The sequence below is a fragment of the Scomber japonicus genome, chromosome 7 (genome assembly GCF_027409825.1).
Source record: "Scomber japonicus isolate fScoJap1 chromosome 7, fScoJap1.pri, whole genome shotgun sequence".
Classification (NCBI taxonomy): domain Eukaryota; kingdom Metazoa; phylum Chordata; class Actinopteri; order Scombriformes; family Scombridae; genus Scomber; species Scomber japonicus.
In genome coordinates this window covers 16,849,051-16,863,770 of record NC_070584.1, presented here as the reverse complement: position 1 = coordinate 16,863,770, position 14,720 = coordinate 16,849,051, and the positions used below count along the sequence as shown (strand labels likewise).

Below are 14,720 nucleotides of genomic sequence, written 5' to 3'. Positions count from 1 at the left end.
AAGATAAATGAAAAACCATTTATTTCCTGCCTAAACATACTGTTGTTTCAGGATGTTTCTTTTTTATTTTGTTTTATTACTGTCAGGTTAAATATTAATTAAAGTTGTTTATGGTTATTTAATGTAAAAAATCTTATCTATCTACTCTTATCTTTAGTGATTTTTATCACTGAACTTCTATATGTCAGAGGAGACTGACTTTCTGACTACTGCTCCCCAGATATTGTTCCAGATGCCCAATAAATACATCCCACTGCCTAAAATACTATCATAGACTTACTCACTTTTCATGGCACTCTGTGATTGTTTTTCTAACAATATCTGTTATTTGGTGTTTTGGTATTTAATTAGAACAAAATGGAGTGATTGAGTTTAATTTGTTGGTATTCTTGCAACAGTGTGCTGAGGTCTTGGTGTGTTCAGCTCAGACCTCCAAGCAGTGATGAAGTTAATTGAAACTGGCAGACAGGTACAGTCCATAAAGATGATGGATTTAATTGAAATTAGATACAAACAAAGAAAGAACTGCTTGACCTGCAAGACAAAAATAGAATTTAATTTATTTAGACATTTATCTTTTTACATTTATATTATTATATATTATTATATTATTTTACATTTTTGTACCCCTTTCAGCAGGGTCTGTTTTGTTTTTTTTCTCACATGCACATTGTCCCAGTTGTATATTACTTGTCTGTTTTTAAATCATTCTTTCTCTAACTTTATCTTTAGATATATTTGAGGTCACAGGAAATCTCTTTAGCGTCTTTAGAGTCGTGGCTGATTTCTGTTACACTAAGCCTAAGTCAACTTTGAACTCTAAGGTCTCCACTACTTCAAAGCTGCCAGCGGACACTTTGTGCTCCAGCACACACACACACATGCACGCACGCACGCACGCACGCACGCACCCACGCACCCTGTGATTACAATTTATGACTTTGTTTTATTCATGAATTAACCTTAAGTTAACTTTTCTTCAAGCATCATAACTTGCAGCAGTCTGTTTACTTCTGTCATCACAACACTGTCACCTCACTGTCAAAATCAGTAGCTTCAAATGCAAAGTAAGATTCTCCAATTAAAAGCCTTGAAAAAAAAACATTACTATGTGAGTTTTATTGCATTAGTTTCACTTACTGGGATGCTGCTAGGCATTGTCTGTCCCATCAGTTTTGGTATTTGACAGGAGGCATCAAAATGAAGGGATGCCTGACATTAGTATATTAGGCTTCTCATGGAAATATGGTTTTGTCATGTAACACATAACATCCATTTAAACTGTTCAAAAGGAACCAAATGTATAATAAATCTCACAGAACAGATTTTCACCCACTGTATGTATAACATAAGATGTTTAAGGTTACCAAACTGATTTAGCTGTTATAAAAATGCATTCACATTCATATAAAATGAAAAGTGAAACAGAGGAAATAAACAGAGGATAAGAAAGTAGGTTTTAAACTATTTATTATTTATTTGTCCAGGAGTCATTATAGTTTACCTGAAATGTATCTGAAACAAAATGTTGAAGATAAATGTTATATTTTTCAAATGATCAAGTCATATGTTTTAAAGAATGCATTTTAAATTAATTTGCTAACATATTGAATACCAATGATTAGGTTGCTGTAATATGTGACAACTACTTTATTATACACTTGTAGCAGTAGGAGGTGTAGCCTACTGCTTTTAAAAAGAAACATTTATTTATGTGGCAGCATGTCAGATTTAGGTCAGAGTTAAACCAAAACAGTCACAGAATTGACAAGAAATACAAGAAAAGAGAGAATCTTGCATAACAAAGTTTTTAATTATTTTAAATGAAATAATACCCAATTGTTTTGGTGCTTTATTAGTGTCCTTATGAATCAGTTCTTATATCACCATCAGCTTGTTTTAAGAAGATAGTCTGTTGCTGCATTAAATTTTACCTCATGTTGTAAGCTCAAAGTTTCCTTCTTTCATGAAGTTCCACATAATGGGGGCTGGATGTGCTTAGTGAAAACTTTCAGAGGGTCTTTTGTCTTTAAAACAATGAATTTATGAAAGAAAGTCTTGTCCGGGCTTCATTAGCCTGGGCCTCCTCCTGCGGCAGCGAATGGAATTGACATTTAATACAATTACTTGACTAGAAAACAATTGCCAATCACTCTTAAAGGGGAAGGATTCCAATTAATAACCCTCTCCTAATCCCCTCGTTTCACCTCATACACCCCCCACCTCTCCCTCTCTGCTTCTCTCCTCTTCCACTCTGCTCACTGTGCTAGAGTGCATGGCGTCTGAACTCCGTCATTGAGCGTGTTTGCTTTGGATGGTTTTATTTATGCACACTTTATTGGGAATGTTTCTGTCAGGACTGTAAACAAATAGACTTTTCTTAGAGAAATGCAAGGTAGGCAAAGCCGGCTGAGTGGCTGCAAACGGTGCACATAGCGGATCTGGAAAGAGCAAAGTTGGAGAGTGAGCTTCTGAGAGGAACAGGTGGAACACTGGCATCAGCAACTTCAACAGTTCAACAGATTTACTTCTAAGAGGTAGGATCTGCTGCTATCTCATTTTACATCACTCTCATACTATTTACTGACACTGAGATTCAATTTAACTGTCATATCTGTCATTAAAATTGTAGATATGTATAATTTTGTTTTTCTTGCATAGCAAAATATGACCAATAAGTGAATGTATGCAGGATAAATAGTGCACAGAATTCTTTCATTTGGATATTTTGGGTCCAAATGTACTTTACTTACTTTATTTAGATTAGGACAGCATGTAAATGTGCCAGATTATGTCGAAAGGCATGTTTTCATCTGTTTTTTTCAGAGTATATTTTTCAACACATGAACTTTATTTGCTTTTCATCAACATGTTTAACTTTAAATTTTATTAAGATTATATGTTATCATTAGAATCACCATATAGAACTCATACAGCTTTTATAACGTGTGCACTTTTCTATTCTGTAAAGACAGATGTACACACAGTTATCATTCTGGGTTTCACCTTTTGAATCAAATAACAATTCATTCATATTCATAAACAATGCTTTCTGGCTATTTGAAATGTCAATTCATAAGAAGTTGAAGTTAAACGTATAGATAAGAGTGCGCCAGTGTGGGATTCTTTAAATTATGAGGAACTACATTAAAGTGTATTGATGTAAGGGAATCTCTAAGAGATAGACTCTAGAAACCCATTCAACTCTGCACAGTATAAGCAGGTTTAGATGGACGGAGGATGGTTGGAGGGTTGTCTAAGCTAACCAGGTGATCTCTGACCTCCTATTTTACTTTAAGTCCTTCACTTAAACATCCTAACTCTGATCACAGGACCGGGTGTGTGCCCAGACGCTCGAATGCATTTATCACTGGATACCATGAGCATGGTGGACGACAGCTGCCTCTCACCCAGCAACTTCCACGAAATGGGGAAAGGTGGGGGCGTCACTGCGGGGGGGCGCGTCCACAGCATTGATGTCATTCTAGGCTTCAGTAAAGACCAGGACTCCATGCTCAGCCCTGCTGGGGCCCCAGGACCCCATAAAGTGGACATAGATGGCCTAGCAGAGCTGGGGAAGCAGCAGGAGCCATCGTCACACCCATCCTACAGCGGGCACCATTCCTCGCTTAGAAACGGCAGCACAGAGCAGCAGTACCATGGTGAGTCAAGCTGCTGATGCTGGGGATGCTGGTTGTGCAGAGCAGTAGTGCACTGTAGTTGTCTGTAACCTTAAAGAGCACTAGTTTCACACCACCAGGTATTCATTTTATTTTCATTCCTTGGTCAGTACAGATCAAATGCTTTAGAGTTTCAGTCTGTAATTGAGAGTTTTTGCCTCGAAGCATATAAGTTAGACATGGATATTGATTACACAGAGGCACCTCTGCTCTTGGATTGCTGGATTGGTATGAGCTGTGGGTTTAATGTTTCATAGATTTGAATTAGATAAAATGAAATTGATTCTGCTGTGCTGATGTTAGGATATTGATGCCCCTGAGCAAACATAATAAATCTTAAAACTTTTTGACCGCTGAGCATAAAGTTCTCTGGCCAAAAACACATATTCAGTATTTCATGGGCCAAACAAAACTTACTCAAGAACCAGAAAGAACTGGTCAAGATTAACAGTATAAATTCATATTTTTAGGCTTTGAAGTTCAAAAAAGATAAGGGTATATATCAAACAGCATGAGTAACACTATGCAATGAAAAAAGACTGCATTAAAATGTATGGCTTAAACAAGCGCAGTTTTTGATGTGGAATGGCTAAAAGATCACAACAAAAACATTTACAAAACATTTTAGATATAATCATTATTTGCATGGCATGTCTGCACTGTATGCCTATAATTTTACTTAGGTTTTCAGATCTGATGTTGATTTTGCTGCCAGAAATATTTAAAAACTGTGATAGCTGTGAACAAATGTTATTAACAAAACAATAGGGCATAATTTCAGTACAAAATATATATCATGTTAATTATTCCACACTCAATGGTCAGACAAAGTGTTGATAAATCCTATTCTTCTGTGTTTTTACCACAGCATAATAAAATGCAATTTGATAGAAAGACACAACTGCTAATTAGAAACCTGACCTATTTAAATGATGTTCTATGTTGTTTGGGATTTTAAATGCAGTTCTGTGCAGTTCACATCCATCTGAAAACACTCACAGGCAGATTTAAAATCAATATGTTACATGCTGTTGCCATGTAGAGCCTGTTGCATTAACTGTGAACTGTGTGGGCTGAGATTGAGAGATAAATCACATAACAAGATGGTGCAAGGGTTTTATGTCCCCAAACCCAATCCCATCCCTTGTGGAATTCCCCTAATCTTCTCTTCTGTGCAGATTAGATTGTACAGTAGTTCATTCGGGTGTTATTGTTATCATTCTCTGAATCAAATTTAATCTGGAGCTATTTTCACTTGCGGAGTCTGACAGGTGGTTGAAACATAAAAAATGTCATTTCCATGAACTCGATTTTGATATATCCTCTCCTGAAAAATGATTAAGGACTCCAATTCAGTAACTGAATACAGGAGGACATTAGGTTCTGTCGGATTAACGTACATCAATACCAATGATATCTCTTTTTTGCATGTACCTGTAGCAAGTTCAGTAGCACTGGCAAGTTTGAACCCGAAAGCACAACAAGAGAGACAAAGCTGCAAGATGAGCTCAGTTTACTTAGTCAACAGGCAGGGCAAAATCAGGAGATAAGTCACTAAGGCAAACAAATCTGACAAGGGGCAGGAATGGAATCCAAGTACAGAAAACAATCAAGCAAGCAAGACATGGAAGGTAGGATGAATCCTCATGGATCACAGCAGACAGAGATGTTGAGGGGTGTAGCCAGGTGCAGCAATGTAGCATTGGTTGGTACTCCACCCTCCTACACCAGAGAAGCGTAGGAGAGTGGAGCAGACCTGCATCCGCACTGACACTGCCTGATGAACATTCCTGCTCAGGAAAGAGCGGTGGTCAGTAACCCTGGGAGCACTGGAAGGAAGAGAGACTGGTGACTGAACTGTGCAGAGTGTTATTGGCATACTAAATTCAGATAAGTTGTTTGAACCAGGACACAGGGTTGTGAGAGGCGAGACAGAGCAATGTCGTCTCCATCTCCTGGTTCGTATGCTTGGCCTGACCACTGGATTGGGGGTGGAATCCCAGAGGGTTGCAAAGCTCAGACCAAAAACATTAGATAAATTGTGGCCCTTGGTCAAAGACAACATCACTAGGGAGGCAATGCAGGTGGAACACATGTTGCAACACTTTCATTTTTAATTTCAGTGGTTTCTCTGGGTAATGGAATCAACTGGGCAGTCTTAGATAATTGATCCACAATGATGAGGATAACAGTGTTATTGGCAGAAGTTGGCAGGCCAGCGACGAAGTCAATAGACGTGAGACCAAGGGCGATGAGGAACTGGTACAAGATTAAGAAGGCTGGAGAGAGCTTGATTAGTATTCTTGTTGAGAAACAGATCTGGCAGGCGTTGATGAATCCCTTGGTATCCTCCTCCATTGAGGACCACCAGAAGCATTGTTGCAGCAGTGCCAAGGTGCGTCTCACCCTAGGGTGAGAAGCCAGGTGGACCCCACTGGAGAACCTGACAGCGGAGACTGACAGGGAATAAGAGACAGTCATTAGGACAGGCACTGGAAGCAGGGTGCTCTACATGGGTACGTTTGTCCTTCACCTCCCAGGTTACCGTGCCAATGATTCATGTTGGAGGAAGGATGCCTTAAGGTTGTGGAGGAGTGCTTTCAGACGTTAGGTTTGAGCCCAGTTGGTTAGAGAGGAGGGCCCACCTGGCTTGATGTGAATTCAGCTGTTTAGCTGAATGGATGTTCTCCACATTTTTGTGATCCTTCCAGACCACTGGCTGCTTCAGCGCCTCCAACCAGTGCTTTCACTCCTCCAGTGCAAGTTTCACCACCAACAGCTCCTGGTTTCCAATGTTGTAATTCCTCTCCATCAGGGACAGCTTCCAGGAGAGGAAGGTACAAGTGTGAACATTCTGATCCTGATTAGACCACTAAGACAGGACTGCCCCCCTGTGGTGTATTAAGCATCCACAATGAACTTGGAGAGGTTCTGAGAAAAGATGAGAATGGGTCCAGAGGTGAAATATGATTTTAACTCATCAAAACCGCTCTCAACCACAGAAGACCACTGGAATGGAACATTCAACCAGGGCCTTCTAGATAACTGATGAGCCATGTATTTTGAGGCAAGGATGGAGGAAGAGGCATAGTAGAGGAAAAGGAAGAAGGAAAAGGCAAAATGGCCATCCTGGCCACAGTACAGGCACTTGTTCTCCTGTAGGCACTGTTACGCAGTGGAAAGACCAGTCTGGCTGAGTTTCATGGCTCTGGGAAGTCACTGGTGGTGCCAGAGAGTGGTTCAGGAGAGAACCCCTCTCTCCTTAGTTTGCCCCTCAAGACGGTCATCAATGCAAATGGTGCAAGCACTTTTCAGGCCACCAGTTCATCCTTGATGCTGTTGGAGAGTCAATTATAGAGGGCGTCAAAGAGTGAAGGACAGTTCCAGTTGCTCTCCACCAACATGGTACGAAACTCAATGGAGTAGTTTGACATGGACCTTTCTTCCTGTACCAGGTTGAACAAACCTTAAGCTGCCTCCTTCCCAAGAATAATGTGATCAAAGACCCTTCTGGAGATCAGCCAAGAACAACTTGACCAATGAGCAGATGGAAGATTGCTACCACCACTTGGCAGTTCCCCAGTCTTTGGCTTGGTTTGGAGTTGGCTGGGTCAATTTTAGCCAGACTGTACTGTAAAGTTAACTGGTACTGGCAGGTTTGAACCCAAAAGCACAAGGAGACAGACAAAGGTGCAAGGAGAGTTCTAAGTGTACTTAGTCACCAGGCAAAGTCAAAACCATGAGATGAACCATTAAGGCAAACAAATCTGACAAGGGACAGACAAGGACTCCAAGGTACAGAAAGCCTCGCAGCAGTGTCAAAACATCGATTATTAAAAATGTTGGCAACGAATTTCATTATCAATTCGTTGTGTCACACAATTAATGCACCACTCGCTATGTCGCGGAGCAGGTTACTTCATCTGCAGACGGAGCTGAGTGGAGCTGGTATCATGGCAGACACACAATGGTTGTGGGAGCAGTTCACACAACATAAAACTAGGAAGTGTGTGCATCGCTTTTGCACATCATGTCAACACATTGTTGTATTGTGTCTGGGTTGTATGTGAAATCATTTAGAATAATATAAAATCAGTCTGTACACTGGTCTGAACTGGTTTAGACTTTATTCTTGGTTGACACTGCTGAAGGGTAATATTGATTTATAAGTGTGCTCTATTTGCGTGAAATAGGTTTTTTTTTACAACCAATATGTTATAGTTTGTGATATTTAACTCTTTTTAATTCATAAACTAGAACCACAACTGGATGTTGAAACAAATCATGTTAACAGTTTTATGATTAGCATTTTTCTTTATTATTAATCCTTTATTTATTGTTCCAACAGCTTAGATCCCTTTAAGCAACAGAAAATACCTCTTTTGGTATAGCATACATGTGTATGTTTTTTTTGTTAAAGCTGTCAGACATCAACATTTGGTTGTTTTGTTTAAATGATTATTTATAATTTAATATTACTTTAACAGCTCAGGGATAGCCAAGCAGCAACCTGTTGTTTGAGCACTTTTTTGCACTGTCAATTTGAAATGGAATGAAGTGGAAATTAAACATAAAAAAAAAAAATCTGATTAATCGATTAATCGAAAAAATGATGGACCGATTAATCAATTATCAAAATAATCGTTAGTTGCAGCCATAGTGAAATGCTTGGTGAAACACATAGGACAATCTGGCGGAGAAGAAAGGGAAGTGGACTGGTATTTTTGATAAGGGACTAATGAGGGAATGAGCTGTAGGTGAGGAGATGGGCGGGGAAACCAGGTGATGGGAATAAGGAGAATGAGGACAACAAAAAATTGGATGAAAATAACTAAGTGTCAATGGGATTCGTGACAATATCTGTCCTGTAAAGTCAGCCCAGTTCCCCCCGAATGAGCAACTTTTCTATGTTCGGTGTCAACCACCCCACCCCCTGTGCTGAGATGCTGTGCTGGCTGATAAACAGTGGGCAGCCTTCAGACTGGTGGTTGTGATGGGCTGACAGGCCGAGAGCTGGTCACTGAACCAGACCTGACCTCTACTTTTGTCAGAGCCTGGCCTTTGTCATAGCTGCTTAATGAGAGGTAGATAAATGAACCCCGAAATCCAGCTTTGCCTTTGCCTCTGCTCCCGTTTGCCAGTTGAAAGAGCACAATAACCCCCCCCCCCCCCATCTTGCCCCCTCCATCAACACGTCTCCTTCACAGACTCAAGCTCACATGTAAATTACACACTCACTTGAAGTTTAGTATAGACCTTGTTGGCATCTATTGAAAAGTGATGTTGAGCACAACTACAGATAACTATAAAAGAGGAAAGAGTCACAAGGTCTACTTTCTAGCTTTCTAACTAATTTTCTGACAACTGAGCATACTCTTTGCTGAGAATGTGAAATGCAGTTGACAGCCCAGGAAAAAGTAAGTAAGGGCACCTAGTAATTAATATTTACAGCAGTCATTACACTTTGTCTTTATTATGTAAAAAAAAAAAGAGATAGATTTACTATTTAAAGCCAAATTCTAATTACATTTAGCCTACTATCTGTGGGCTAAATTTGGACCACACAATTGTTTTTACCCTACTTCAATGCCAAATTTGCGCTACATATATGTTGCATTCAGAGCTCTAGTACATTAGCCAGGAAAGCATTTAAAGTCTATTTACCCTACTTTCTGTGCTTGACAGCTGATCCAGCATAACATGAATGATGGATTTGACTCATCTCTGCTCCTGGCAGACATAAACTGGAGAAGCTGTGCTCCACAAGAGCAACTAATCTGATTGTTCAATCATCACCTTTGTTTAATTTAATTACTTGCTGGTTACACTAATTCTAATTCAACTAACATTTATGACAGTGTTAAAGACTTATTTTCTGGTAATATACAAAGATATAAGCTTGTAGAGAAGGAATAAAGCGGAGGAAGAGAAAGTGAGAGGAAGGCCAAGTGCAATTGTCTGTTTTGAGGATGAGGAGGAAGAAATGTGCAGTAAAAGCTTTGTTGAGCTCATATAGCTTGCCAGTGGTTGGAGCCTTCAAATGCTGACAGGACTGTATTTTCCAAATGATAAATCTATGGGGTGAAACAACTAAGAGATTTTTTGGCCACTGTTACATAGCCAACTGTGTGTGATACAATGAAAAAAAGGTCTTACAGTTCAGTCTATGAAAATAAAGGAAACACTTTTGCTTCCAAACATGTTTTGAGGACACTTTACCTTTGGAGAAGATAAACACTGGAAATAACTTTTCTAAATCCGATTAGGAATGTTTTTGAGCTTCATTGAAGTTCAGGGGATTGCTTGCTTCACTGACCTACAGTAGCCTATTGTTGCAGGTGTCAAACTGATGTCTGCTCTACTGGAAAGTGGGCACTACATTCTTCATTTCATCTCACTATTGTACTTTTTTTTTAAAAATTTGTTTTCCTACTTTTGTTACATTTGTTACAATTTGAGTCTACATGTAAAATATAATAAAAACTGTTTTTAAAAAGTGATATTTTTCTTGTGTGCTGAACAGATACTAGCTTATTCACAAATAAGTGCGAGGAGGAACTGAGTGAACCCAGGAAGAGTGTGGAAAGTGATGAAGATAAGTCTCCAGAGCCATGCAAGGATGATCAACCCAAGAAGAAACACAGGCGCAACCGCACCACCTTCACCACCTACCAGCTGCATGAGCTGGAGCGTGCCTTTGAAAAGTCCCACTACCCAGATGTGTACAGTCGTGAGGAGCTGGCCATGAAGGTGAATCTCCCTGAAGTCCGAGTTCAGGTATGAATCAAAACATCAAAAGCAAGAATATGAATCTGTATGTCACTATTGTTGTTGTTGTTGTTATTGTTATTATTATTATTATTATTAGTAGTAGTAGTATTATATTGCAATAATCAGGCAGTTTATATATATTATATGGTATTTTTCTCTGACGTGTTGAAATAGTGCTGACGATTAACTTTAAGAGTTAAACTGGATTGCATCCAAATCTTGAGGTGCTCTTAATGACAACAGAATCATGCCAAGCCTCTGGCTTTACCGGTGAGCATTTAGGAGAAGAGGCTGCTCTGGGTAGTGACACAAGCATTATGGTGAGGTCCCAAACATACGGTATATCCAATCTTATGAAGAAGAAAATGCAGACTTATGGAGAGAGGCTTCTTTAGAGGAACAAAGGGGCTAAAACTGACATATAGTGTCATATTAGAAGCTGACAAGAAGCAATTAGAATCAGCAGTGAAAGGTTGCAGTTGAGACAAATATAGTGAAAAACAAACTATACCTGTGGTATAAGAAACTAGAGGTGCTTATAGGTATTTAACTGCAACTTTGTTTTTTCAGCTACATTTCAGTTTGAATAACTTTAGTTTGAGCATTTTTTGTGATGTTGGTTATGTCACAGAATCTTGAAGGGCTGTGTTAATGGAGAATAGTTTCTCATTTGGATGAACTTGAAATAATTGTCTGTTTTGCCAATGCTTCACAACTTTTGCTTCACAACTGGTACAAAATAGTGCAAACTGAAAGTTATTAGACTCACATGACATGTAGAATAAATGAGTGGGTCACCACATATCTCAAGGAGCATGATTATACACACAGTGCATGTAGGTGCAAGCTATTACAGGCCTGCACACAGTCTCCAAGCAACAAAATGATTTAAATGGACAACATCTTCATCACATCTTTGAGGTCGTGGGTGAAAAAATAAAACAAACTAAAATGTAAATTAGATCCTTCACATTCATGTTATCTTCATTTTGTCTTCAAGGTCTGGTTTCAGAACCGGAGAGCTAAATGGCGGCGGCAGGAGAAAATGGATGCCAGCACCATGAAGCTCCACGACTCACCAATGCTGTCCTTCAACCGCCCAGCACCAGTTCACACCAGCATGGGTCCAATGACCAACTCCCTCCCACTGGATCCCTGGCTGACCTCTCCTCTGTCCAGCGCTACACCGGTTCACAGCATCCCAGGATTCATGGGTCCAGCTCAAGGCCTCCAGCCCAGCTACCCCAGCCACAGCTTCCTCAACTCCACTCCTCATCCTCCTCATTCTCATCCTCATCCTCATCCTCATTCTCATTCTCATTCTCATTCTCATTCTCATCCACATCCGTCAATGGGCCAAGGAATGCAGAGTATGGCTCCTCCCCCTTACCAATGTGCAGCGCCATATCCTGAAAAGTACCCTCTGGAGGATGTGGACCAGCGCAGTTCTAGTATTGCTGCACTGAGAATGAAAGCCAAGGAACACATCCAGTCTATGGACAAGACCTGGCAACCCATGTGACTAACAAACATGGCAGTCCATGTGAGTGACATTGGGAAATGTGGGAGATGTTAGTCATTCCTTGGGTTCACATTACTGAGCACGGTGACAGACATTAAGAGAAGAAAGTTAAATTCTGTTACCTACAGAATCGAGCAATGGAAATGGATTTTGAACTGTGAAAACCGAGGATTTTTGGACTATCTTTGGACTTTAAAAAATAAAAAAAAATCTCAAGGACATGAAGCAGACAAGTGAAGTCTGCAGTGTTGTTAAACTGGCATCCTGATGGCTGCTACACACCAATCTCTACCCATCTATCTATACTCATTCACGTTTCCCTTTAGTTAAATGCATATTCATGAACAGCCCATGAACTGATATCGACAGATACTTAAAAAAAGCAAAAACACACTTTAACCACATACATAAGTAATGGCAACATAACTTTTGTTTAATGCCATGTCATAGGACAGCTGTTCATGAACATAAACTGAAGGTAACATGAAATTCACTTTTTTTGCTTGTTTATTGTTGAGATTTGTTGTATTATTATTTCGTTTTTTGTTTTTACAATATTTGAGTCAACCATCAAAGTTGATTGAGTCAGGCAAAACTTTTTTACATTGTCCTGTTCATTTCTGTACTTTGTACTTTTTCTCAGTTTGTGTTTTTACTAATTAATCCAATTGTCGAATTTTCATGGGTCAACAAATCAGAGTCGAGTACTTTGTGAATGAAGAGCTCAGTTAAATGTGAGAGCAGCTTTCTAAAATATAGACAGATGAAGACACATCACAGTGTCTCTGACTGTGACTGTAAATGCACATTTCACTAATCTGTTGATTTATAACAGCTGTTTTTTTCAGTTAATCTCACATTTTGAAGTATGTTGCAGTACCCAAAGGCTGCCCATTTTAGATATTTCAGCAGCCTTCGTTTGTCATTGTTTTAAATTTTTAAGGAGAGAGCACCTCTTAACACACTCTACAACAGATAATTGTTTAGTGGGAAAGTGCACTAGAGTCTGAAATATGATGGCACTTTCAACATGGACCAGAGCTGAGAATATACCAAAAATAATTATGCACAATAAATATCTTTTTTTCTGATTTGTGCTGAGATGCTTTAAAGAAGGAAGGAAGTCAAAAGGAAGAGAGAAAGACAGGCCGGTGAGCAAAATAACCCTCTTTTTTGCTTGAGTGGCCGTTGGAGGAGAAAACCTGTTGGCAGCTCTGTGTTGGGTGGCTGCGTGTACGTGCAGGGCAGCAGAAAGAGCCCTGTGTGATGCGTCACCCCACATAGTTTAGTCTTTGTTCGGCACAATTGATCCAAGTGTATACTCTTTGTCTAAAACTGAAGGGGGGGAAACGGTCTCAGCCTGCACTAAATAGGCCCTTGTAACCATTTTGTCATTGAAGGGTTTTTTTTCTTTCTCAATCAAAGGAGGAGAATCATTGATTGTAGCTGCTATGGTCATTAGTGACACAATATTGGTCTTTCACCATCTGTTACGCAGTTAAGCTCTGATTGTCTTAAAGGTAAAAAACACAATGTAGTTCACCAGGCAGATTAGTTGGTATTGAGGCAATTTTCATAACAGCATCCACAGGTATCATCTCACACATCTGAATATACGCAGGCTGAAAAGTTATATATATACTTTTGGACTTTGGTTATGGGACAAGAAGGAGAGAAAAATCCATAATTTTAAAGTGCAATTTTTTATTTTTATTTTTAATTTTTAAAAGGAGGCTAATTTTTCATTGTATTGTTAACGTCAATTGTATGGTTGTGATATTTTACATTAATATGATGTGAAAGTTGGCACGTAGCTGGTGACAGTGAGTCAAGACAAGTCATCAGTACCAACAACAGCATTTAGTCAATTCTGGTTTATTGTAAAAAAACACAGTGCTTGCCTGTCTTCATATTGTATAGTGTTTTTATGTTGTTGCTTAGTGATGTTTAGACTCCCTATTGGACAATGCCAGGACCTCACACTATAGATGAAATGAGGGTTACCTTGCACATTAAGAGCTTCTTTAGGATGCTACATAAATGTGATTTTGACCAAGAATAAGCCAAAGGTTACGGACAAAACTGCACTAGATGTTTGACAGTTTTAGTTTTTTTTTTTTTTTTTTTTAATCATGTGAAAATGCACAGGATACTTTTCCTGTTTGACTGTTTTGTTTCTTACATGTCTTTACATCTGTCTTAGTGATATTGTTTTCTTTCTTTTTGATTTTGTCTGGAACATTGATGTCTGGAAAGAATGAAGATCTACTGAAAATAAATATAGTTTGATAGAATATGTGTCCCCGCTTTCTCACAGCAGTACTTTCATGTCGACCTGTGCACTCATTCCCACAGAGTCACAGTATTCTTTTGCCCCAGTAAGTCTAAAGAGCAATCCAAGATTACTACAGTATAATCGTTCTCATCTGACATATGAGGGCAGAGACATTTTCCTCTGTGCTCCGTCTCTCTCTGTCATATAAGAGGCCCTTTCTCTCTTTTACCCCTCCCAATCCGCTCTTCTGTTCCATGGTTTGGTGGCAGGGTGCCAGCCTGTTAGGAAGATGAGACTCCAATCAATCAGGGCTTCCCAGGGGGGCCTCTGACCACAGGGCCCAGCTCCCTAATTGCCCCCAGGCAGGCAGGCAGGCCGGCAGGCTCAGCCGCTGCAACACATGTTCACAGGGGGACTGGTGCCGCTATGCTAGCTGGCCTCCTCAGCGTGTGAATCACTTTCATGGACAGAT

At 39.6% G+C, this 14,720-nt stretch overlaps 1 protein-coding gene across 1 annotated transcript; it reads left to right on the top strand.

Annotated features, from left to right (window-relative positions):
• The first annotated feature begins 3,358 nt into the window (after positions 1-3,358).
• On the top strand, positions 3,359-11,973 carry rx1 (retinal homeobox gene 1). The gene is made up of 4 exons (XM_053322441.1): positions 3,359-3,662; positions 10,204-10,457; positions 11,452-11,719; positions 11,795-11,973. The coding sequence occupies exons 1-4, from the start codon at positions 3,359-3,361 to the stop codon at positions 11,971-11,973; spliced, it is 1,005 nt and encodes a 334-aa protein (XP_053178416.1).
• Positions 11,974-14,720: the final 2,747 nt, after the last annotated feature.

What these genes read in the sequence shown, in the direction of transcription:
- rx1 (XM_053322441.1), top strand. Translation starts at nt 3,359, where the DNA reads ATGCATTTATCACTGGATACCATGAGCATGGTGGACGACAGCTGCCTC. An exon ending in TCCCTGAAGTCCGAGTTCAG is followed by an intron (nt 10,458 to 11,451) that starts GTATGAATCAAA and finishes TTTGTCTTCAAG; the next exon opens with GTCTGGTTTCAGAACCGGAG. An exon ending in CCACAGCTTCCTCAACTCCA is followed by an intron (nt 11,720 to 11,794) that starts CTCCTCATCCTC and finishes ATTCTCATCCAC; the next exon opens with ATCCGTCAATGGGCCAAGGA.